A 26,430-nucleotide genomic window follows, 5' to 3' on the forward strand; every position below is an offset into this window, starting at 1 on the left:
GGTACTGCCAGTGTGTATCATTGCCCCTGAGAGGCAGTCTGCTCTTCCTGTGACATCAGCTATCAGTCAACTCTATTCAGGGCTACTCTTGCCACACTGCATGTAACACTGTGTAAATTCACGTCCTGTTACTTAATTTGAGACAGTTCCCATGACCTTGACAATCAGACTGCACACTGTCTGCCAGGCAGCTTGGCTACATGCTGATTTGTGAGTAAATACTTGCTAGAGACAAATTCTCATGAGCTCAGTGCCCATTGCTTGATGAGCTTTTTGAGGAAAGGGCCAGAGTCAACAAGACAGAGGGAGGACCTCCAACTGGTAAGATTCCATCAGCGTGGGCTCCATTCACAAGTAAATTCAGTTCCCTCGGCCACTGAGAACAATTCTCTGTATTCTTATCCAGAAAAAAATTTCATGGGTTTACAGCCTTAAGATAGAGAAGTTATAGTAATAGAAAATTCTGGATTCAGATACAACTTCAATGATACTACTTAAAAATACATCTTCGGGTACAACTTAAAATGATCCCTGACTTACTGAGTTTTCGAATTTCTATAGACTCTTCCTCCATACACTCCAGAGTTGGGAGACTAGTGTGGCTCAGCACTCAACAAGTATTTGTTCTTTGTACTTGCACAGTTCCAGATGCTGAAGACTAGTGATTAAAAGTAAAAGATGGCCAGCACTGTGGCTCAATAGGCTAATCCTCCGCCTTCAGCGCCGGCACCCTGGGTTCTAGTCCCAGTCCGGGTGCCGGATTCTGTCCCGATTGCCCCTCTTCCAGTCCAGCTCTCTGCTGTGGCCTGGGAGGGCAGTGGAGGATGGCCCAAGTCCTTGGGCCCTGCACCCCATGGGAGACCAGGAGAAGCACCTAGCTCCTGGCTTCGGACCAGCGCGGTGTGCCAGCTGCAGAGGCCATTGGAGGGTGAACCAACGGTAAAGGAAGACCTTTCTCTCTGTCTCTCTCTCACTGTCCACTCTGCCTGTCAAAAAAAAAAAAAAAAAAAGGTAAAAGATGATGGCCGGTGCCTGCGGCACTGGTACTCCGGGTTCTAGTCCTGGTTGGGGTGCTGGTTCTGTCCCGGCTGCTCCTCTTCCAGTCCAGATCTCTGCTGTGGCCCAGGAGTGCAGTGGAGGATGGCCCAAGTCCTTGGGCCCTGCACCGCATGAGAGACCAAGAGGAAGCACCTGGCTCCTGGTTGAACCAACGGAAGGAAGACCTTTCTCTCTCTCTCTCTCACTAATTCTGCCTGTAAAAAAAAAAAAAAAAAAAGTAAAAGATGATGCACTGAGCCTGCATTTATTTCCTCTCCCTCCTCAGATCCTCATGAAAAGTTGAGAAAGGAATTTTTACTATGCATGAATCCACAAAGCAAAGAAGATGAGTAAGGGCACATCCATGGCCTGGAACGCTGTAGATTTCTGAGAAAACTGGGCAGGCAGAGAAGCAAGGTGAAACCCTGAGTTTTCCTAGTGAGCAGACAGTCAGAGGCAGTTGTCCTGCCCTGCAGAACCCTGGGATTTAGAGTCGATGAGGGTGGCATGTGTCAAGAATATGATCCAGGGGCCGGCGCTGTGGCGTAGTGGGTAAAGCCGCCACCTCTAGTGCCAACATCCTATATGCACGCTGGTTTGAGTCCCAGCTGCTACACTTCCAATCCAGCTCTCTGCTATGGCCTGGGAGAGCAGTAGAGGTTGGCCCAAGTGCTTGGGCCCCTGCACTCATGTGGGAGACCCAGAGGAGACTCCTGGTTCCTGGCTTCAGATCAGTGCAGCTCCAGCTGTTGTGGCCATTTGGGGAGTGAACCAGCGGATGGAAGACCTCTCTCTCTCTCTCTCTCTCTCTCTCTCTCTCTCTGCCTCTCCTCTCTCTGCCTCTCCTCTCTCTGTGTAGCTTTGACTTTCAAATAAATAAATAAAATCTTTAAAAAAAAAAAAAATAAGATCCAGGCCGGTGCACTGTGTCTCAATAGGCTAATCCTCTGCCTTGCGGTGCCAGCACACCGGGTTCTAGTCCCGGTTGGGGCACCGGATTCTGTCCCGGTTGCCCCTCTTCCAGGCCAGCTCTCTGCTGTGGCCAGGGAGTGCAGTGGAGGATGGCCCAAGTGCTTGGGCCCTGCACCCCATGGGAGACCAGGAGAAGTACCTGGCTCCTGCCTTCAGATCAGCGCAATGCACCTGCCACGGAGGCCACTGGAGGGTGAACCAACGGCAAAAGGAAAACCTTTCTCTCTGTCTCTCTCTCTCTCACTGTCCACTCTGCCTGTCAAAATAAATAAATAAGATCCAGGGCTAAAAACAGAAGGATTTAAAGAAGGTCTAAACCTGTAAATATTAACCCTTTATTGCATTCATGCAAAATGCTAGCAGCCAAGTACCTCCTCCCAAGCTGGAGATTTGAAGCATTTTTTGTAAAGAGGCTGAACAGCTCTACTATAGAAAAAAACATCCATACTTAATGTTTTAGAGTCCAGAAAAATAATTGCCAGCCCTCTAAATTAATGCCTTATGCAAAATCTGTCAGGGGAGGGCCGGCATTGTGGCAAAGTGGGTAAACCCACCACCTGCAACGCTGGTATCCCATAAGGGTGCTGGTTTGAATCTGGCTGCTCCACTTGCAGTCCAGTTCACTGCTAATGGCTTGGGAAAAGCAGCAGATGACTCAAGTGTTTGTGCCCCTGCTACCCACATAAAGACCTGGATGAAGCTCCTGGCTTTGGGCTGGCCCAGCCCTGGCAATCGTGGCCACCTAGGGAGTAAACCAGATAATTGAAGATCTCTGTCTCTCTCCTCTGTAGCTCTGATTTCAAATAAACAAATCTTTTAAAAAAAAAATGTTTCGGAGCAAAAGCTTACTCACAAGTATGGTGCTGATCACCGGACCAAAAAATGCTTCTAACATGAAAGACAGACACCAAGGTAAACAAGTGGGAGGAAATGAGCTTGGAGAAATTAAAGACATTGCAGAAAGCAGAAAAGAATTTTTTAACAAAGAAGTACTCGTAATGAGTGACCTGGCAAAAATCTGAGAAGACGTCTCAGCCCTGCAACAATGATGATGATAATAAAAGCTGGAATTTGTTGGAGTACACCGGCAGCTGCTCTTCAACAATGCCAGCTGAGTCATCTGAAGGTCAGGTGGAAGTGCAGAAGCTGCGAATCCAGTCCCATGGTCTAAATTTAAGTCTTCTGTCCCCAAACACCATGGTGTGCTTCTTCAAATATGCTGTTTTGAAAAGAACAGAAAATAATTAAGTACTCCTGAAATTATTCATACATTTCAAAAATACGTATCCAGAGTCTTCTGTCAGCCAAGTGACAGTCCAGGTGCCAAAAATCTTGCAATGAACAGAGCCTGTAGGTTCCCAACTTTCATTAAGTAAAAATGAAGAATCCAATAGAAGTCAAGGGATTCTACCAGAGACTTAATAAAAGTAACAAAAGAGGCACTGGTGCTGTGGCATAGCAGGTTAAGCTGCCACCCATAGTGCCAGTTCCAGTCCCGGCTGCTCCACTTCCATGCCAGCTCTCTGCTTAATGCCTGGGAAAGCAGAAGATGGCTCAAGTCCTTGGGGCTCTGTCATCCACATGGGAGACCTGAAAGAAGCTCCAGGCTCCTGGCTTCAGCCTGGCCCAGCCCATCCCTGGCTGTTGCAGCCATCTGGGGAGTGAACCAACAGATGGAAGATCTCTGTCTCTCCCTGCCTTTCAAATAAATAAATTGTTTTTTTTTTTTAAAGTAAAAGAAAGTTACGAGAAAAGATGGAAGGATCCAGGAAACGTGTTTTCTTATCTTTTTTTTTTTAGAAAGCTTTTATTTAATGAATACAAATTTCATACGTACAGCTTTTAGGAATATAGTGGTTCTTCCCCCTGCTCCTGCCCTCCTAACTCCACTCCCATCCCATTCTTCATTAAGGCTCATTTTTAATTAACTTTATATACAGAAGACCAACTCTATACTAAGAGAAAATGCCTTTTCTACTTGCTAGGAATTCCAAAGAAGAAACAGAAAATAAAGGTAGTTATCCCAGAAACAATGCAAGGAAATTTCCTAAAGCTGAAGAATACTGGTCCTCAAATTGAAGGAGCCCCTGCCTCCCCAGTGCTCAGCTCAACAAATGGAAAAAGACTGTGTCGAGACACATCTTCATTAAATCTCACGCCAGGGAAAGAAGATAAATTAAACAAAACTTCCAGAGAGTAAGACCAAGTCACTAACTGAGAACAAGAACTTGAATGGCATCACACCTACCAAAGGAATACTGGATGCTAGAATCCAGTAGGGTAAAGATTTGAAATTTCTGAAGAAAAGGGTTATGCAACCAAGAATTGTAAAGCCAGGTAAAGTATTGATTGATAGCAAGTACAGAAAAAAAGTTATTTTTAGATATTCAAGGATTCAGAAAATAACTCTCATAGAAGCCTAAGCAATTACTTAAAGATGTGTTGCAGTGAAATGAAGGAGAAAAATCAATAAAGAGACAACATGAGATTCAGGAAGCGACTCCCACTGGGAAAAGGGTGGGTACTTTTTTTTTTTTTTTTTTGACAGGCAGAGTGGACAGTGAGAGAGAGAGAGAGACAGAGAGAAAGGTCTTCCTTTGCCGTTGGTTCACCCTCCAATGGCCACCACGGCCAGCGCACCACGCTGATCCGGTGGCAGGAGCCAGGTGCTTTTCCTGGTCTCCCATGGGGTGCAGGGCCCAAGGACTTGGGCCATCCTCCACTGCACTCCCAGGCCACAGCAGAGAGCTGGCCTGGAAGAGGGGCAACCAGGACAGAATTCAGCGCCCCGACCGGGACTAGAACCCTGTGTGCCGGCGCTGCAAGGCAGAGGATTAGCCTAGTGAACCGCGGCGCCGACTGGTACTCTTCTTAAATTTTATTCTGTAGACATTGGAGGAAACCTGAGTTTTCAAGCTAAAAGGTAATATGATGTAATTCATGTTTTTTGTTTGTTTTTATTTGAAAGGCAGAGTTAGAGTTAGAGGAAGAGGGAGAGCGAGAAGTCCTCCATCTGTTGGTTCACTCCCCAAATGGCCACGATGGCCAGGACTGAGCCAATCTGAAGCCAGGAGCCGAGCCAGGATCTTCTTCCAGGTCTCCCATGGGGGTACAGGGGCCCAAGGACTTGGGCCATCTTCTACTGCCTTCTCAGGCCATAGCAGAGAGCTGGATCAAAAGTGAATCAGCCAGGACTTGAACTGGCGCCCATATGGGATACCAGCACTGTAGTTGGTTGCTTCACCCACTATGCCACAGTGTGAGCCCCACAATTCATGTTTTTACAGATTTAGTTGAAAGGCAGAGTGACAGAGAGACCAACCAATAGAGAGAAAGAGATCTTCCATTCACTGGTTCACTCTGCAAATGGCCACAAGGACTTGGGCTTGACCACGCTTAAAGCAGGATTCAGGAACTCCATCTGGGTTTCCTGCATGGGTGGCAGGGGTCTAAGCACCTGAGTCATCTTCCATTATCTTCCCAGGTGCATTGGCAGGGAGCTAGATCAGAAGCAAAGCCATTAGCACTTGAACCAATGCTCTGATATGGGATGCAAGCAGTGCATTGCAAGCAGTGGCTTAATCCTCTATGCCACAGCACTAGCCCCATAATTTGTTTTAGAAAGAACATTCTAGGGGTTGGCATTGTGGTGTAGTGGGTAAAACTGCCACCTGTGATGTCAACATCCTATATGGGCACCAGTTCATGTCCCAGCTGCTCCACTTCTGATCCAGCTCCCTGCTAGCACCTGGGAAAGCAGCAGGGGATGGCCCAAGTATTTGGTCCCCTGAACTCACTTGGGAGACCTGGAAGAAGCTCCTGGCTCCTGGCTCTGAATCAACCCAGCTCCAGCCATTAGAACCATTTGGGGAGTGAATCAGTGGGTAGAAGATATTCATATTCATTCATTCTCTCTCTCTCTCAAATAAATAAATCAATCTTGGAAGGAAGGAAGGAAGGAAAGAAGGAAGGAAGGAAGGGAGGGAGGGAGGGAGGGAAGGACATTCTGTTCTAAATCTGTAGGTGCAATTAGAAAAGGATTTATGGGAAACTCACCAGGAAGTTTCTGCAAAACTCAGCCAAATGTAATTCAGCCCTTAACTAAGGTGATGGCAATGAGACTGTATCATATAAACAGCTGAGCTGACAGCTGATGGCAGCATAGTAGGGGAGTGCGTAGCACTATGGAATTGCATTTTATTTTATTTTATTAAAGATTTTTTTATTTATTTATTTGACAGGTAGAGTTACAGTGAGAGAGAGAGAGACAGAGAGAAAGGTCTTCCATCCGATGGTTCACCCCCAAATGGTTGCAACTGCTGGAGCTACGCCAATTCGAAGCCAGGAGCTAGGTGCCTCTTCCTGGTCTCCCATGCAGGTGCAGGATCCCAAGCACTTGGACCATCCTCCACTGCTTTCTAGGGCCACAGCAGTGGCCACAGCAGAGATCTGGACTGGAAGAGGAGCAACTGGGTCTAGAACTCTGCGCCCATATGGGATGCCGGCGCCGCAGGCAGAGGATTAACCAAGTGAGCCACGGCACTGCCCTCGGCATTGCATTTTAAATACACATGGAGTGAATGTACAATGAGGGCAAAAGAGATTCTTAGAGGACACTGAACCCTCAAGCCCTGGAAGATGGTAGATAAAGGCATAAAATACAAAATAGATGTACCAGTAGTCTTGGAAAAAACACTTATTTAGTTTGATTTTTTTTTTTACATATGGAAAAACAGGTTTTAATCTGAACATCAATGAAGGGACCAGGGTTAGGGTATCTGAGGGACACAAAAGGAGCCAAGGAGGTGCAGACCTGGTCCTGGGAGGAAGCCAGGTACAGAGACTCCCCTGGGATATTTTGAGTGGAGAGGCATAGTTCCATTGGGAAGCATGAAGGAGCTCCTGCTTTCTTTTTGGGTAACACCCAGACTGTCTGGTTAAAATCGCAAATCTCTGCAAGAGAAGTTAAATTTGACTTAAGAAAAGCCAGTAGTTCCCCCTGCTTGACCTTGCAAGTACAAAAGTAGCATGAGTTGAGCAACCTTCGTCAGGAGAGCACTGCACCACAGGAACACTTTAGGAGCAGCAGGCTTAGTGGCCGTTTACAGGGACATCAGGGCCCTTATACACGAGACGAGATGTTGGAGAGGTACTCAAGGTCAGACCTGCAGGACCATGAAGGGCATGGTAGAAGCAGTGGATGTTACGCATGGTAGGTTGGGAAGACCATACAAGGCTTTAAGCCAAAGAGTGGCATTATTCAATGCATTTGTATGGCTATTCTGGCTACTATATGGAGAACAGATTTGGCAGAGAGTAAGACTGGACAAGAAAGGTATTGCAGTGAAGGAAGATGTTAGTTTGAACTAAAAAGCTAACATTGGAGATGCAAATATGTGGATTTAAGATTCTTTTTCAATTCAAATCCACAGGTCTTTTGCTAAGTTAAATGTTGATGGGACAATGGTGGTGAATAGTTGGTCACTATGTTAGTTCCTCCTAGGTTCCTAGTTTGAGCAGCTGAATGGATGGGAGTAACCAATACTGTGATGAGAAAACACGGAGCAGGAACACGTGGAGGTGGGGGTAGAGGACCAAAAGCTGGGTTTTGGATGGACTGCTTAAGTTGGAGATGCCTGTGAGGCATCCAAGTGAAGATGTCAAATAAGCAATTGTATATACAATTCAAGATATGGGCTAGGGTTGTATTTCCTCAGTCTCTTGCTTTGGGTTTGAGTTCAGATAAACTCCAAATTGGGGCAAGGAGGGAAGTAACACTCAATAAGTGCCAAGCACCTGGGCAGGCATTTGGCATAGGAGTTACGGTGCAGCTTTGGATGCCCACAGTCCACATCAGAGGATCAGGTCTGTTCCTGATTCTGTGCACGCTGGAAGGCAGCAGGTGACAGATGAAGCACTTAGGTCCCTGCCACACACATGGGAGACCTTTTCCAATTCCTGACTTTGGCCTGGCTCAGCCCCAACTACTGAGGGCATTTGAGGAATAAACCAGTAAATGGGTTACTCTCTCTCTCTCTCTCTCTCTCTCTCTCTCTTTCTCTCTTTCTCTCTCTCTGCCTCTCAAATACATAAATAGAATTCTTTAAAATGTCAAGCACTCATTAGGTTACTGCCATAACATTTACACACATTTTCTAACACCCACTTTCCCCATGCCTGCCTAAGCCCCTCCCAGTTCATCCTGACTTGGACCAATTTGAGACCCCTGGGCTATGCTCTTCACAGACATGCAAACACAGAATCTAGGCCTCCCTCCCAGATCCCTCATGAGTCCCTGGAGGGTAACTGCACCCGGGTCTGTGTTCACACTCTAGAGACCTGAAGACAAGAAGTATGGGAAAGCTCCTGGGACACTGAAGCTGAACACTCAACACAGATTACAGCTAGGTCTCCCCCCTTGCTTCGGCAAGTCTCTCTGAATACAACACACCTGTTTCTTTGTCAACACTTCAGTATCTACCCGCTTCATAAAAATGCCCGAGGAATTGAGTTGCCCCTCTGAGTCACCTGACAGCATCTTCGACAGTGCAGATCCCCAGCCGTCACCAGCAGAGGTTAGAGTTCCATTGGTCTGGGAGTGGCTTGGTCTGCACTGCAGGCGATTCTGATGTTAGTCCAGGTCAGCTGCCAGCTCTCCCCAAAAATCTGTGTCCATGGTGTCTCTATCCCTTAGGTCACTGTGAAAGTTTTAAAATAAGCACCAAGTTCTTTGACACTCCTCTCATTAAGTGGTAGGTTCCATCCCCCACCCCTGAATTTCTTAGTTCTCTCAGGATCTGGCCAGCACAATGCAAGAAGCCTAAACCACATGGAGAGGCCACACCAACAGGGCCAACCGAGCTCTGCCTTTGAATCTCCTCAGCCTGGCCCACTGGCACCATCCACGCAGTGAAGCAGCCTGCAGTCATCGAGTTGCCCCAGCCTTTGGGTCTTTCCCAGCTGAGTGCCAGACATCACAGAGCAGAGACAGTACAGGCCCTCCATGTCCCATTCAAATTCCACAAAGGCTAAACTCATAACTTAAAAATTATTGCTTTATTCCATTTAGTTTTGTGATATTTTGTCATATAATAACTTGAATGGTTCCAAAAATGCTTTCTCAAGAAATATCTGTTTGTAGCCAGCGCCGTGGCTCACTAGGCTAATCCTCCACCTTGCGGCATCAGCACACCAGGTTCTAGTCCGGGTCGGGGCACCGGATTCTGTCCCGGTTGCCCCTCTTCCAGGCCAGCTCTCTGCTGTGGCCAGGGAGTGCAGTGGAGGATGACCCAAGTGCTTGGGCCCTGCACCCCATGGGAGACCAGGAGAAGTACCTGGCTCCTGCCATCAGATCAGCGCGGTGCGCCGGCCGCGGCGGCCATTGGAGGGTGAACCAACGGCAAAGGAAGACCTTTCTCTCTGTCTCTCTCTCTCACTGTCCACTCTGCCTGTCAAAAAAAAGAAAGAAAAAAGAAAAAAAAAGAAATATCTGTTTGAATGCAAACATATCACTTGGAAAGGCAAATTCCTTCAGAAGCACATACATGGATGCAGAAGACAAAACAATAGTTGCTGTCTTGTCTCATGGACACCAAAGCATCATTTGGCAGAGACACAGGAATGATATCTGGCACAGCAGTTTAGATGCTGTTTGGGATCCTCATATCCCATACTGGAGTGCCTAGGTTCAAGTCCCAGGGACTCCACTTCCAATCCAGCTTCCTGTTATTGCACACCCTGGGAGGCAGCAAATGATGCCTTAGGTACCGGGGTCCCTGCCACCCATGTTGGAGATCCAAACTGAGTGCTGGGCTTGGGCCTGGCTGCAGGCACTTGGGAAACAAACTAATGGAGAGACAATGACCTCTCTCTCTCTCTTCCTCTTCCCCACCCTGCCCGTCTCTATCTACCTGCCTTTCAAATAAAATGAAAATAAATAAAATTAAAATATAAATATAAAATATTAAAATAATAATATAATAATTATAGTAATATAATAATTAAATAAAATATTGAAATATAAAATTAAAATATAAATATATTAATATATATATACAAGTTGCTTCTAGAAACCTGGAGACAGAAACTTGGCACACCTTGAAGACAGCATGGATAACAGGAAAAGATGCATTTAAAGGACAGATGAGGCAGGATAGCAAACTCTAGGTTTATCTACTTCAGTTATATTTGAGGCTGCCTCTGTCATCTCTCAGATCTTCTCCCACCTGAGTTGCTGCTCATGACAGTTTCCCAAATACACCAGACTAATGTCAAAAATCACCTCGAGATCACATGGTAACTCTTGTCACAAGGCAAGTTGGGGAATACTGAATTGCAGTGGTTTAAAATTAAATGCAGAACAAAACAGCAAATGTGACACTCTCTCCCCCACACACACACCAGAAAAAAAATCACAGTTCAGCAGTGAAAATGAGGTTAACACAAAAGCTTTGTGTTTGTCAAAAACCAATAGAACATTCTGGTGGCCTTGGACCCTAAGAATCCATAGACAAATCCCAGCCAAGTCCAATTACAATGATGTAGAGGAAGAGGTTGAGGATACTGGTATTCAATTGCCAGCCAGACACTGCTAGTTAATATGAAATATTTTAAATCATAAATGCCTCCAATAAAGAATAGTCAACATTTTAATTGATAAAACATATAACAAGTTAAACAATCATATTCTTGGTCTTATTCAAGCTGTTGTTCAGGGTAAGTAAAACTGTCGGAGTAAAACATGTAACCTAGACCCTCTGGGATAGGGAGAGCAGAGACGTATTAGGCTCACAACCATGAACGAATTCTACTTTAGTAACTAACACTGATATCTACATAATTCCCAGCCTCAAAACCACCCCAAACCTCATTGTTTGCAGAAATGAACTGTCTCAACTCAGATTGCTGGTGTTTTCTATCCAGCAATATATTTATAGTCTTCTAAAGAAATTGGGGGGGGGGGTCACTAATGAAGTCACGATAAGTACTTATGCCTCCCAAGTTCTGTATCCTAGTGATACTGTGTTGATCCCTATCAGTGAACAATTTATCAGTCCCCAAACCCTAGTCCCTACAGAGAATGATAACAACTTAGTTCCCTTTGAGCCTGTTTATTTCTCTTGCCTCTAGAGGCCCTTTAAGAGTTAGATGGGGGTGGCCAGCACTGTGGCATAGCCAGTAAAGCTGCCGACTGAAGTGCCAGCATCCCCTATGGGTGCAGGTTTGAGTCCCAGTTGCTCCACTTCTGATCCAGCTCCCTGCCAATGTGCCTGGGAAAGCACTGGAAGATGACCCAAGTCCTTGGCCCCCTGTACCTGTGTGGGAGACCCAGAAGGTGGTCTCCTGGCTTCAGATCAGCTCAGCTCCGGTGGTTGTAGCCATTTGGGTAGTGAACCAGCAGATGGAAGACCTCTCTTTGTCTCTCTCTGCCCCTCTCTGCAACTTGCCTTTAAAAAAAAAAAGGGTTCGATAGTGCTATTTTCTGAAGTAAAATTGACATCTGTCTCTACGCATGTATTGTGACGGACAGAGTAAAATATCTGCAACAATGGCATTTGTATTGATGGATACTGGAACTACCAGGCAGTTGTGTGGCTGGCTTACCAGTTAAGCCACATCCCTAGAGGAGTGCCTGTGTTTGATACCTGCCTTAGGCTCCTGACTCCAGCTTCCTGCTAATGCAGACCAGGAGGCACAGGGGTAGACCAAATAATTTGGTTCCTGCCACCCACAAGGGCAACCTGGACTGAGTTCTCAGCTACTGGCTTTGGCCCAGCCACATTCTGGACACTGAGGACATCTGGGGAGAAAACCAGACTATGTGGGTGCTTGCCATCATCTCTTCTCCTCTCCAATGAATGAATGAATGAATGAATGTTTATTTATTTATTTAAATACAGGAGTTCCTTGTAACATTGCTTTAGAAGCCTAATATCCCTCCCTAGACCAGTGGCTGTGCATAAAGAACTCAGATTATAACTTCAGTGGCAGAAAGGGGCATAAAGTCTCCCTGATCACCTCTGGCTTGTCTGACTTTCTGGCCAAGCACTCGAAGACCCTGGGTGCTCACTGCCTGTGTTGTTCGCTCTCTGCCTCCCAGGGACGTGTCTTACACCAGTGTTACTGCACTGCCGTCCACAGGCCTGGAGCACCTCAAGGAACTGATAGCAAGAAACACTTGGACTCTGAAGAAACTTCCACTTTCCTTGAGTTTCCTACACCTCACACGGGCTGACCTTTCCTATCCGAGCCATTGTTGTGCTTTTAAAAATCAGAAGAAAATCAGAGGGTAAGTGGCAGAGACCCAGGCCCGCATGGAACCAATTTCTAGGTTTGAGGAAGAATCTCTGTGGTTTGAACAGAGAAGAATCTCTGCGGTTTGGCCAGCGATTCGGTGCACTCAGAGGGGTTGCAGATGAGAAATAAGGACAATGTCGGCGGATTGAAGTAGAAGAGGGAATCAGAGATAATGTAGCAGAGACAGGGGTGACCCGCTCATGTAGAACCCTGTCAAGGTTACACAGCCATGATTTCTGGCTTCTAGATGCAACATGGTGCCACAGCCATGAGGGCAGGCTTAGAGACAATACAAAGGATTGGTTTACCCGGTTGGTTTGGACTTTGTGATTATCATAGATCACTGGTTTCCTGCATGTGGACTTTTGAGTCAAGTGCCAGTTTCTAGCTGTGTTATCCCAGACTAGTCACTTAACTGCCTTGAGCCTTTGGAAATGGAGATCATAAAGCTACTGTTTCACAGGGATTTTTAGAAGACTAAATGAGAAACTGAACAGAAAACACTTTGCAATGACATGGGTGGGCGTACTATCAGATTGCTTTAAAGGCTGCAACACAGGGGCAGTCTTCATTTTTTTCTCCATGCTTTCTCTGAATCTTGTTTTCACCTACATTTTAATCTGCGTATTTATCCCTTTATGTCCTGTACAACCCCCTGTCCTCCTAACTCCACCTTCATTTATCTCTTATTCAGTCCCCCTTGGCTTCAATATGAATACAAGTATCTACTGGTTGAGTTTGACACTGACATTTGCCGTTGGGAAAAACTCAAGATCTAGTTGTGGGAGCAGAAGCAAAGAGAAATGTTGTGCAGAGTAGCCCACTATAGATACCCTCAATGCAGAAAATAAGGAGTGGCTTTGAGGGTGTTGTGAGAGACCCTAAACTGACACCAGGTGATGAAGAGTAAGAAAAGACCAGGGATGGGTGAGAGGCTCAAGTAGACCTAAGGTACAGACTCCAGATTTCTCACTAACCTGCAGAGGTCAGCACTAGCCAGTCCATTAGAAATTTTAACCCGAATCCAACAAACTAAAATCTTTCCATCAGCTAAACCAAGTTGAAAATGTTCTTTTGTGATGAGTCTAGTGAGCTTGGCAAGAAGACAAATCTTTCTTTCGTGACCATGCCTGAATGATTGTGTTCTTTTATTCATTGGTTCAGCAAATATTTCTTGAGTACCTACTATGTGCTTGGCATTGTCCTATCCACAACATTGAACGGGACAGACAAGAGTCTCTCTTGCATTTTGTTTACAGTCTAAGGGAGGAAACAGGCAGACAAATAAGGAAAAAAAAAAATCAGTGCTGGAAGGAATTAAACACAAGGGTGGGACAACTTGGTAAGAAGGAGAAGGAAGGTTTCCTCTGAGAAAGGGGCATTTGACTTTGAATAATGAGTAGAGGCAGTTTTAAGTTTTTCAGGCAAAGAGAACACAGAGGTGTAGCTCTGAACAGGGATAATAACAGCAACGATAACCAGCACACATATGGCACTCACAATGCTACAGGTGCCACTCTAACAGCTTTAAAAAGGTAAGTCTATCTAAATCTAAACTGTATTTGAAATAACATTCTCACTCCATTTTACAAGTGAATAAACCAAGGTTCATAGATTTGCCCAAGATGAAACATCTAGTACATAGCAGAGCCTGGCTCCAGCAGCCATGTTTGTTTGTTTGTTTGTTTTTTAAATCACTGCTGTTCTTGACTCGGTTGTAGCTGAGAAATGAGACCAGTGTCACTGGACACTGGACAGTAGGACAGGGGCAGTGATAGAAAATTATGTAGGAGAGACAAGTTCAGACAGATTACATAGAATTTTACAGCATCATGTATATCATATTTTTCTAAGTGTTATGAGTACCATCAGTTTTTCAAGCAGTGAATCACTTCTGTTGCTTTATAGAATCCTTGAGTCACTGATGTGTAATGACAGCAGTATCCGGAGCCTGCGTCAGAGAAAATCTGTGGATACCTTGAACGGCCCCATCTACCAGGAATATGAAGAGGATCCCCGAGAGAGCAGTGTTGGGTACAAGGAAAACTCCAAGTTCCGGGACACTCACAGCAACTCACATTATTACGTCTTCTTTGAAGATCAAGAAGATGAAAACACTGGTTTTGGCCAGGAGCTTAAAAATCCCCAAGAAGAGACCCTACAGGCCTTTGACAGCCATTACGACTATACTGTGTGTGGAGACAATGAAGACATGGTGTGTACCCCCAAGTCAGATGAGTTCAACCCCTGTGAAGACATCATGGGCTACAAGTTCCTGAGAATTGTGGTGTGGTTTGTTAGTCTCCTGGCTCTCCTGGGCAATGTCTTTGTCCTGTTTATCCTCCTCACCAGTCACTACAAACTGACTGTACCACGCTTTCTCATGTGCAATTTGGCCTTTGCAGATTTCTGCATGGGGATATACTTGCTTCTCATCGCCTCCGTAGACCTCTACACTCACTCTGAGTACTACAACCATGCCATTGACTGGCAGACAGGCCCCGGGTGCAACACAGCTGGTTTCTTCACTGTCTTTGCGAGTGAGTTGTCGGTGTACACACTAACAGTCATCACGCTGGAACGTTGGTACGCCATCACCTTTGCTATGCGTCTGGACCGGAAGATCCGCCTCAGGCATGCATATGCCATCATGGTTGGGGGCTGGATTTGTTGCTTCCTTCTGGCCCTCCTTCCTTTGGTGGGAATAAGTAGCTATGCCAAGGTCAGCATCTGCCTGCCCATGGACACTGAGACCCCTCTGGCTCTGGCATATATTGTCTTTGTTCTGTTGCTCAACATCATTGCCTTTGTCATCGTCTGTTCCTGTTATGTGAAGATCTACATCACAGTAAGAAATCCGCAGTACAACTCTGGGGACAAAGATACCAAAATTGCTAAGAGGATGGCTGTGTTGATCTTCACAGACTTTATGTGCATGGCCCCAATCTCTTTCTATGCTCTGTCAGCACTTATGAACAAACCTCTTATCACCGTTACCAACTCCAAAATCTTGCTGGTTCTCTTCTACCCGCTTAACTCCTGTGCCAACCCATTCCTCTATGCTATTTTCACCAAGGCCTTCCAGAGGGATGTGTTTATCTTGCTCAGCAAGTTTGGCATCTGCAAACGTCAGGCTCAAGCATACCAAGGCCAGAGAGTTTCTCCAAAGAACAGCACTGGTATCCAGGTCCAAAAGGTTACCCAAGACATGAGACAAGGTCTCCCCAACATGCAAGATGTCTATGAACTACTTGAAAATTCCCACCTCACTCCAAATAAGCAGTGCCAAGTGTCAGAAGAGTATAAGCAAACTGTTTTGTAAAACTGATCCTTTGGTACACTCACAATGGTAGGGAAACTTAGGAAACTCTAGTTTCTTGAACATGCATTCCAATCCCATGCCACAGTCAACACACAGCTGGCCTAACCCTTGCTCAGGAAATTTTTCAAGGGGCAGGATCTCATCTCTGGAGAGTACTTTGTATTACACTAATCATTGCCTCCAAGAAGGGAGACAGGCAACTAGTGGTATATCTGAATTCCAGGTAACATAAAAGCAATCTATACTCCCTGGAAGACTTTTCTTGATGCTAAGTTCAGAGGTGACATTGTGTAAGATGTTCAACAAGTATCAACTGAACAATGTCAACATTGACCTTCTTACTGTTATATAGCATTTGTTCTAAAGATTCAGCAAATGAAAAATGCTATTAATTTAATTGATGACCACAAGATAAAATCAGCCCCAGGTTGGCTCAATTTCATGTCCCCTACTACAAGAAAGTTTGAGTATCTTAAAACTTAAAAGTGAAACACAACTAGATGCCATGCATGGAACAGTTATTATTAGATACGATGGAAGGGAAATGTCTAGCTTTGAGTTGTGGGTAGTTTTTTTTTTTTACTCTGAAACTATTATTCATCTCTTCCCAAGGATCTATCTGATGTGACATCGCTTTTATGTGTTACCTGGAAAAACTGGTAAATTTTCAAGTTAGGTGACCTAGCACACTAAGAATTACTCTTACTGGCTAGCCTCACAGCATAAAAGATATGAACTCTAGAAAGTATTCCTAAGCAGCAACAACTGGGAATGATGGACAGAGCATCCTCAGTCACTGTTGATGAATACAGCAGGCTGGACACCAGTTACCTGAGAGTCACTGTGTCGCAGAAGTTTGTTGAAGTAAACAGGCTCAATGACCTCCTCCAGTTTTAAAAATCTATGTATATCCTTTTCCCTCAGAACATGTTCCCCGGACAAAAAGAAAGAAGAGTACTAAGTAGAATCTGTTTTTCCTAGCTTGTAGAACTGCTGACTCCTTCTCTTTGGCATCTAGACATACGACCCAGGATATGTTTTGTTTCATTTTTGGCCACAATGTTTGAGCCAAAAATTTTATTTAGCGACTATGCTAGTTTGTTTGTAAATGATCTAATTAGTAATATACACAGCTACAGTCATCAGAACAAAACAGGTTGATATTTATATAACAAAAGTTGATGTTGAAAATTTTGGTTATTTGGAGTTGCTGTGTCACAATGTAGACTCTCTTCAAAACTCCTGTCGTCAGGGATTCATTTCTTTACCTAGCCATTTCTAACCATGCTAAAACTGTCAAGAGAGATTTCTTCTTTTCTGTAACTGCCAACTCTTCCCAACAAAGTTCATCACTGGACGTAAAACCTATACTCCCCAACAGGACTTCCTGATGTGAACTAGGAACTTCATCCCCAGAGGGGTTCTCCAAGTTAAAAGTCACAATAGCCTCTTTATTTACTGTTGGTGGAATCTCCAAGCAAAGGTGGCATTTGCTTCTCAGAGCTCATGAACCACACCATGAAATCAAAATCCTTCTGTCGTTTTAAGTCTGGGATGGGGGATGGGTGTTTTAGGAGTAGGGTGAATGGGCCACCAGATGTGGTCCCCACATGATTCCCCTGGAATTTCTCCACAGTATATCCATTCCCGATTAGTGTTGAGACTTGCTTGTCCTAACAGACAAACTATAAACACCTAAAATCATGACTTCCAGTATTTCTCTGCAATTACTGAAGTTAAACAGATGTGTTAGCTTGTGGCATGCATTTCTCCCCTGTAACATTCTGAAATATCGCATCTTGATAAATGATGTGTTTTCAGTAGCTGAACTAATTCTAGGAAACAAAGTCCTAGAAAAAATCACTTAAATAGAATTGTTACTAAAATTTATGTTCACAGTGCAAAATAAAGTTCTTGTAAAATGATTTTGTTCAGTCCTAGTGAGTTGGGTGTTTTATTTAGGTGCAACTTCTTAGTTTCTTTGAGGATTAATTACACTTGTTAAAACTAAAGAGGGGAAAAAGCAATTGATATATTTGCTAGTGAATCCAAATTAATCAATTGTTGACTATCAATGACTAACTTATGGTTGAAAAAACTTACTGTTCACGAGTGGGATTAAGATTCATTGATAGGTCATGATGCTAAGAGGTTAAAAAAAAAGTAAAACAAGGTATCAAGCAAGCGATTAGTATTGACATTAAGTATTCAAATAGTGCTCCAGTGAGGCTAATAAATCTGTAGGTCCTCTTCAGAGTTCATTTTACCTGGCATCTTTCAATTAACAGAAGAAATTCAAATCAGTGAAAATGAAATCCCATAGGCTAATCAAAATAGATGTCATGAAATCCATACCCTAAAGCTCATACATGATGCTCAAAGAATGTCTCACAAACACCCTCAAAGTCCATCAATTCTTGGGGCTGGTGTTGGGTATAGTGGGCAAAGCTACCACCTGCGACAGCAGAGTCCCATATGGGTACCATTTCATGTCCTGGATGCTCTACTCCTATTCCAGCTCTCTGCTAATGGCCTGCTAAAAACAGTGTTTGGGCCCCTGCCACCCACATGGGCAAACTAGATGAAGCTCCTGACTTCTGCCTGACCCAGCCCTGGCTGTTGCGGCCATTTGGGGAGTAAACCAGAAGATGGAAGATTGATCTATCTGTGTCTCCCTCTATCCTGTAACTCTTTCAAACAAATAATAAATTCTTTAAAAAAAAGAAAAAGTCCATTGACTCTTACTTTACTGCACAACAGAAGTAGCCAGTTAGAAAAGAAGAGTATAGGAGTTTGGTGCTGTGGCATAATGGGCAAAGCACAGGCATCCCATATGGACACAGGTTCGACTCCTGGCTACTCCACTTCTGATCCAGCTCTCTGCTAATGGTCTGGGAAAGCAGCAGAAGATGGCCCAAGTGCTTGGGTCCCTGCACCTGTGTGGGAGGTACAAAAGAAGCTCCTGGCTCCTGGCTTCAGATCAGCTCAACTCTTGCTGTTGCAGCCATCTGGGGAGTGAACTAGCAGATCAAAGATTTCTTTCTCTGTTTCTGCCCCTGTCTCTCTGTAACTCTGCCTTTCAAAAAATAAATAACTCTTTAAATAAAAGAGGAGGAGGAGGAGAGTATATTATAGGGCAGCACCATGAGAGTATTAATAAAGTAAACTTGAGGGCAAAAAAGAAAACTATAGTCACAAAATTTTTTTGAAGACAGCACTGACACTGTGAAAACAATACTCCTATTGGTTTCCAGTCTTATTGGTAAGGCAAAATGACATTACCACACAATTACAATAATCTCATTCAAATGCCTAAAAGGGCAAGAAAAACTAGGTGGCAGCAATGTGTTTCTTCTAAAAGCTGAAATAACTTTGATTCGGGCTGAGTAGGGAAAATATGTGCTGATTTTGATCATGGGAAGACACCAGGAAAACAAAGGAGGCTCTGCTTGGGTGGGCGAGAGTTAAGAGAAAAGTTTTCAGTGAAAAGCCTAGAGAAAGAAGAGAGGCTCTGTGGAGTGGCAAAGACGGTGTGTACAGGGAGCAACTCCTGTGACACCACCAGTGACTCCCACGGTGGCTGGAAGGAAGGTCATCTTCCCAGAGTGAGGGCAGAGGAGTCCGCAGAAGCCCAAGCTCCACCGGTGATGGTTTCTGGGGGTAAGCTTTGCAGTCCCCACTGATTTTGAGCCCAGGTGGATGAGTTGGTGGGGGGCAGGGCATTCATTCAACTCTGAATGGATGGCACCCTGGTTCCCTCTCCACCTGCCACCAAAGCACCCAGGGACCAGTCGGGAGAGTGCCATCTTCCCAGAATAAAGCTAGTGGAACCTGGCCTGGAGGGTTGGTAGAGGGCAGAGAATCAAGAGACACATGTAAGATATGGAAAAGGATTACAGTCAGATTTATCTTTTAACAACCACCTACTAGAAGACAATGGAGGCTCCAATTTATCCTATTTATCATTTAACAACCACCTACTAGAATTATTTATCCTATTTCTCATTTAACAACCACCTACTAGAAGATAATGGAGACTCCAATGCCTTTGGAAAAAATATATTTTAAACCTAGAATCCTAAACCCAGCCAAATTATCATCAAAATTGAAGGCAAAATGATGACGTCTCTCTCTCTCTCTCCTTCTCTATGTATATATGCTTAAAGTTTATTTACATTGGCCAAATCATCCAAACTTGGAAATAAGCGAAAAGAGTGTTACCTCAGTGCAGTCTTGAACTTCTTATTATCTTGTCTATTTTACAAATCTACAGGAACAGAAATTTTTATCGGATAGAGATTCAAATAACATCTGCATTGTTCTCAGCCCGGTGAACATTAGCCAGTTTTGTGTCTTGCCTAGCAGCCTTATCCTAACACTTATATTTTGCTCTCATATATCTAGCCTCTGAGGTACTTTCTGGATCCGTTTTTAACATTTTAGTTGTTTTCTCATTAAATTAAAAATTGAATAAAATCTTTGACATGTGCCTGTTTTATATCTGCATGACATTTATTTGAATATTTCCCATAGTCTTTTCTGAAAAAAATTACTTGAAGTTATATTTCACATGAAATGCTATTTTCTTCTCAATGGATTCTTTAAAAAAATAGATTTGCTTATTTATTTGAAAGACAGAGTTACAGAGAGAAAGAGAGAGAGAGAGAGGTCTTCCATCTGCTGGTTCACTCCCCAGATGGCCACAACAACCAGAGCTACACCATTCCAAAGCCAGAAGTCAGGAGCTTCTTCTGGGTCTCCCATGTGGGTGCAGAGGCCCAGGGACTTGTGCCATCTTCCATTGCTTTCCCAGGCAACAATTAAAAGCATGACATTTAAAGAAACTTTCAGAATGGTTAATTTGATCAGATAATTGAGTTAGACATTTCAAGTTCTAAGAGGAAGAGGCAGGTATCACAGTGAACATGATTTGAATAATAATCTAGCCACTACAAAGTATAGATTTTTAGGATGTGACAAATCCAAGTCAGTGAATTTTAAAGTATGTACCTGTAGCGGTTCTGGAAAGCTAACCACTAAGAAAGTAAAACTCCAACACAATTAGTTCCACTGGTCTGCCTAATCAGAATTTTTGTTTCCCATTAATGCATTGCTGTAAGTTGCATAAGGAAAATTAAGCAACTAATCGTCAGCTGTTATATTAATGTAGTAAGTCAAAAGTAAAACTTTGAACTGGGAAACCAAGACTATTTGTATAAACAGCTTCAAATCAGTCACCCACAAACATTTAGTGTAATTGTGGAATCTAGTTTGGGAATTTGGAAGTACTCGGGAATGTTCTGTTCCATTTATTGAAGTACTTCAGGTGGAGAAAGCTTAGGGAGGAGATAGGTAATTGTTATGTGACAGTACAAAAAAATGGCTATCTCATTCGTATGTCTCTCACTCTTGAAAAACAGTATGATTCCTTGTGCCCCACTCAGGAGGGATTAGAGTCCCAAGGCACTATGGAGCTAGTTTACTGGTCTGGAAACCATGCAATGATGGATTAGCAATTCAATATAATGTGATTTTAAAAGTAAATTATTTTAATTGACAAATCATAATTGTATTTACAGAATATAATGTGATATTTTGCCATATGAAATGTTAAATCAAGCTAATTAGCCTATCCATCAATTCACTTACTTGACATTTTTTGTGACATTTGAAATTATGCACAGTATTATTATGGGCTATACTTGCCCTGCAGTGCAATAGATCTCAAACTTACTCTTCCTCTCCAGCTGAAACTTTGTAGTGACTGCCAGTGAGTCCTCTCTCCCTCAGTCTCCACCCTGCCCACCTTCTTGTTACTCTCATTCAACTCTCTCCTGTGAATTCAACTTTAATCAGATTCCATGTGTAAGTGACATCATGCAGAATTAGTCTTTTTGTGCATGGCTCATTTCACTTAGCACAATATCCTCCGTATTTATCCATTTTACCTCAAATGGCTGAATTTCATTCTTTTTCAGGGGTTAGTAGCATCCCATTGTGTACTGATGAAGGATAGCAAGAGTTGGTAAGGTTTCAGAGAAAGAAATCTTGTACATGGTTGGTGGGAATATAAATTTGTACAGTCATTATGGAAAATAGTATGATGGTTCCTCAAAAATATTAACAACCATTCAATCCAACAATCCCACTCCGGAGAATAAATGCAAAGAAGTTACTGTTTTGAAGGGATAATTGCACGTCAGTGTTCATTGTACTATTGTTTACATCAATGGGATTTAAGCATAGAATTCTGGGGTGTACATTTGGTGCGGTGATTAAGACACCGTTTGAGATACATCCCGTATCAGAGGGTGTGGGTCGGAGTCTTGGCTCCACTTCCAATTCCAGCTGTCAGTTTACACCCTGGAAAGGCAGAAGGTGATGGCTCAAGTACTTAGGCCCCTTCCACCCATGTGAAAGACCTGGATTGAGTTCCTAGGTCCTAGTTTCGGCCTGGCCCAACATGGCCACTATGGGCATTTACGAAGTGGACCTGCAGATAGGTGATGTTTGTCTCTATTTATTTCTCTTTCAATTAAATTTTAAAAATTGAAGAAAAAACTCATTTCCAAAAATAAATAAAACACAGAATTCTGGTCATTAAGGAATTTACCACTAAAAAAAGCACTATCCACTCATTAGGCAAGAAGTATTTTGACCAAAATCTATTTTTAACTTATTCCTTCTTGTGTCTCAGTTTTCTTTTTCACAGGCACAATAATTTCAGGATTAACACCAAGGATAGTTGCCACAAGTTGAAAAAGAAAAGCCTCATTTCTCTGGGAGAATTTTTAATCTCTCAGCAAGAGGTCTATCAAAGAAATAAGGTAAAAGTTTGAGAGAAACTAGTATCATCTATTTCTTTTTTAGACAATCTGCAGTTTAAATTCTATTACATTCCATCTCAGATCCTTGAGTTCATGGGAAAAGGTTGCTGGAATGACAGTAGACAAACTTAGATACTGTCACACTAGATACTGACAAATGACTTACAGGTCTTTCCAAACACAGGACTCCTTGGATTTGTTATTAATAACTAATAGAAGCATCATGTTCTATTTGCTCTCAGATATTTTTCAAAGCATGCCTTAAGCACTCCAACAGGAAAGGAACTAGGAGATGTATTAATAGCTTCAACAAATGTTGGAGAAATGAGATACCCTGACCCATCAATGCCATAGTCCTGATGAAAGGGGAGATGCCTGACTTCAGACCTGTTTTCACCATCTGTGGCCAACTCTGGTGAAAGGGAGAAAGCGAGCACACACCTCTGGCACTCACAGGTCTTCCCAAACATCCAAGTTGCTACTTGATCTCACTTTAATTGGTGCAGTTGAGCCTCTAGTGACAGCAGTACTCAGAGGGAGTTCATGTACTTTCTTCTGTTTCTTTGACTGTTTGCCCATCCAGCCTCTATTGTAGTCTTAAATTCTTTCTGAATCCACTCGAGCAGTAACCACACTCTGTCCTACATCTGGACGATTCTGCACTTACACCAATCCCTCTATCCTATCCCTTCCTCTCCTAGTCCCAATACCCCTTGGCAATCTATTCCATTCTGTCCCTCCAAAGTCCTGAAAAGCACAACATCTATGCCTCCGACTTCCTATGAATGCAGACCTGGGAGACAACAGGTGATGGCTCAGGCGGTTGGGTTCATTCTACTCTCATGGGAGGTCTGGACTGCGTTCCCAGATCCCAGCTTTGACCTCAGCCCAGCCCCAGACATCATGGGTGTTTGGGGAAAGAACCAGTAAATGAGAGCATATGACCTTGCACCCCCTTCCAAATAATTTTAAATTTTTAAGAAAGATTTATTTTTTATTTACTTGGAAGGCAGCATTAGAGAGAGAGAGATAGACAGAGATCTTCCATTCTGGTTCTCCCCCTCAAATGGCTACAACAGCTAGGGCTGGGCCAGGCCAAAGCCATGAGCTTCTTTCAAGTCTCCCTTGAGGGTGCAGGGGCCAGAAGACTTGGGTCATCTTCCACTGCATTCTCAGGCACATGAGGAGTGAGCTAGATCAGAAATGGAGCAGCCAGGACTCAAACTGGTGCCTTATAGGTATGCTGGCATTGCAGACAGCAGCTTAACCTGCTATACCACAGCTCTGACCCTTATAATTTTTGAAAAATATGATTTAAATAAAAAACAAAGGAGAAGGCAGGCATTGTGGTACAGCAGGTTGAGCTGCCACTTGAGGAACCTGCAGCCCATATTAGAGTGCTGGCTGAAGTCCCAGCTACCTCACTTCTAATCCAGCTTCCTTCTAACGCACCTTGGAAGGTAGCAGATGATGTTCCAAGTGCTTGGGTTCCCATCACCCACGCAGGAGACCAGGATGGCATTCTTAGCTCTTGATTTCAGCCTGGCCGAGCCTCTATTGTTGTAGCCATTTGGGGAGTGAACCAAAGGATGGAAAATCTCTCCCTGTCTGTCTGTCTCTCTCTTTCTTGTTCCCTCGCTCTCTCACTCCATCACTCTGCATTTCAAGTAAGTAGCATGTCTTTTTAAAAATTAAATTAAAATTAAAGATTAAAAAAGGAAAGGGATTGGCAGTAGTTGACACTGTAGCTGGGATAAACTGAAAAGCTTTTTAAGCATATTCCTCACAGACAAGCAATGGAAACAGTGAGAAGGTACAGAGATTAGCAGTGAGAATGGTTGAGTGTTTCAGAATCAGAGAAGGTGACTACATGTCAGACAAAGAAACTTGAGGGAATTGGTCACAATCACGTGTCCCATCTACTGAAAGGGAAACACAGATGTGGTGCAATGAGAAGGCCGTGCTAAGATGGTGCTGGCGAGTGAGCGTTCAGATACTCAGGAAATGGCAGCGGAACCCACCTGGCAAAAGAGCCTGCCTAGCAACAGGCAGTGATTGGTTACAGCATAAACCGCCCCTTGACCAGATTGGCTGGCTTGGCAATGTAAGCTGCTGCACCAACTGAAATAAACGAGTCTGTAAGCTGCTTACCTCTAGCCCGTTTTCATTGGACTCCTGGTGTCTGTGTCGTGACTCCACGCCACTTGCCCCGACTGTGCTTCTCCTCTCAGAATGAATCCACAGCAACACACAGGGACTAATAATTCCATACTTGTACAGCTGACTCTTTCACACATTGGTTAGAATTGCCCACCATTTCCAGAGAAAGGTTCTGTAACTTTTTGATAAGTGAACAGCAACCACTACAAAATCAATGGTTGGAAAAGTCAGCCAGAAACAACTAATTCACTTGTTTCCTTTAAGGTTTTACTGAAAAAACCTCAAATATGCCAGCTTTGTCTTACAGAAAGTTCTCTTAAGTACTAATAGATATCTTAATTTAAATGATAATGAAGAGAAGGCTCAATTTGTTCATTTTTCAAGGCTGAGCACATGGAGACACCAGCAGGGTAGAAAATCAGTAGACTGTCTAATGTTGGTTTTAATTCCACAGCAAAATCTGGAAATGTCTTTTGAAAATTTTCCTAAGAACCTGATTGTTTCTGTGTTTTTTTGGCTTTTCATTTATAAAGTCTTCCAAGAACTGTCAACAAAGTATTAGGTGGAAAGTGAGTGTTGAATGACTTAACAACCTCTGATTCATTTCTGAGTAGGCCTTGTTTTCTCTGGCTGTGCTTGCCCTGAATAACCCAGGAAACACAAGAACAGAGAGGGAGAAATTTGTGTTAACCTTAACAAGTCGAGTTACCATTGAGGACAGTACTTAAAAGAAGTTCAAGAACTTTGTTCTGCTGCTTTATCTGTTAGCCCACCCAGTCTCCATATTACCCATAAGTTCTCTCCAAACCTACTTACCCTGTAACCAAAATACTTTTCAGGGGACAAATCAGCATCACCTTTTTTGACAATAAAATTTCTTTAAGTGAGGTTAATGATGATAGTTCTTAGATCAGTGAAAGGACATTGAATGTCTCTGTTTCAGGGAAATTTAATAAAAAAAGGAAATCAAATAATTAGCTTCTTTCACAGAATTGGGTCATACAATTCATCCACCAGCACCACCACCTCCCATAGGCCTTCTAAATTCAATCGTGGCAAAAAAAATAAAAACAAAACAAAACAAAAAAACTCTGCCAATTAAACATAAAAAAACATTTTACAGCCAGTTATTCTCACTGAATTATTATTATGTTATCTGTGCATATCTCACATCTTGTACAACTATTGTAGATGTAGATAGCCATTTCCCAGAAAATGGAATATAGATTCTTCTTTTCAAGTTATTATAAAACGATCATTCTTGGATTGTCCTTCTCTCAGGAGCCCCAGTCAACCTATAACAAGCTTGTGGTTGCTTTTCCCACCCTAAAAAAAAAGCCTAGGGGCTACTATTGTGGTAGAGCAAGCAAAGCAGCTACCTGCAATGCTGGCATCCCATAGAGATGCTAGTTCAACTCCCAGCTGTGCCACTTCCCTTCCAGTTCCCTGCTAATGACCTGGCATAACCATCCCAAGATGGCCCAAGTGTTTGGGCCCTTGCCACACATCTGGGAGACCCAGATGAAGCTCCTGGCTCCTGGCTTTGGCCTGGCCCAGCCCTGGTCATTGTGGGAATCTAGGAAGTGTACTGGTAGATGGAATATCTCTGTCTCTTCCTGGAGATTTTCAAGTAAATAATTTTTTTTAAAAAAGTCTAAGGGCTGGTGCTGTGGTCAGATTAAGCTGCAGCGTGGGATACCCACATCCCATATTGCAGTGCCTGTTTTGGGTCCTGGCTACTCTGCACTTCTGATCCACCTTCCTGCTAATGTACAACCTAGGAGGCTGCATGTGATGGGCAAGTACTTGGGTTCC

At 43.6% G+C, this 26,430-nt stretch overlaps 1 protein-coding gene and 1 long non-coding RNA gene across 3 annotated transcripts in view; one reads left to right on the forward strand and one right to left on the reverse strand.

Annotated features, from left to right (window-relative positions):
- Positions 1–17,553, forward strand: part of TSHR (thyroid stimulating hormone receptor) — a 180,249-nt gene extending 162,696 nt beyond the window's left edge. For both annotated transcript variants that reach the window (XM_002719619.5, XM_051826212.2), the window contains 2 exons: positions 12,110–12,298; positions 14,215–17,553. In XM_002719619.5, the coding sequence (XP_002719665.3) occupies positions 12,110–12,298; positions 14,215–15,628 (1,603 nt within the window). In that variant the 3' untranslated portion in view covers positions 15,629–17,553. The remainder of the gene's footprint in view (positions 1–12,109; positions 12,299–14,214) is intronic.
- On the reverse strand, positions 1,899–11,461 carry LOC103351677 (uncharacterized). Its single transcript, XR_007911727.2, has 3 exons — positions 11,325–11,461; positions 8,539–8,708; positions 1,899–3,229 (listed from the first exon to the last, which is right to left on the reverse strand). It is a non-coding gene; the product is annotated as an uncharacterized lncRNA (long non-coding RNA).
- Positions 17,554–26,430: the final 8,877 nt, after the last annotated feature.

Source organism: Oryctolagus cuniculus, chromosome 20, assembly GCF_964237555.1.
Source record: "Oryctolagus cuniculus chromosome 20, mOryCun1.1, whole genome shotgun sequence".
In the NCBI taxonomy this organism is placed as follows: domain Eukaryota; kingdom Metazoa; phylum Chordata; class Mammalia; order Lagomorpha; family Leporidae; genus Oryctolagus; species Oryctolagus cuniculus.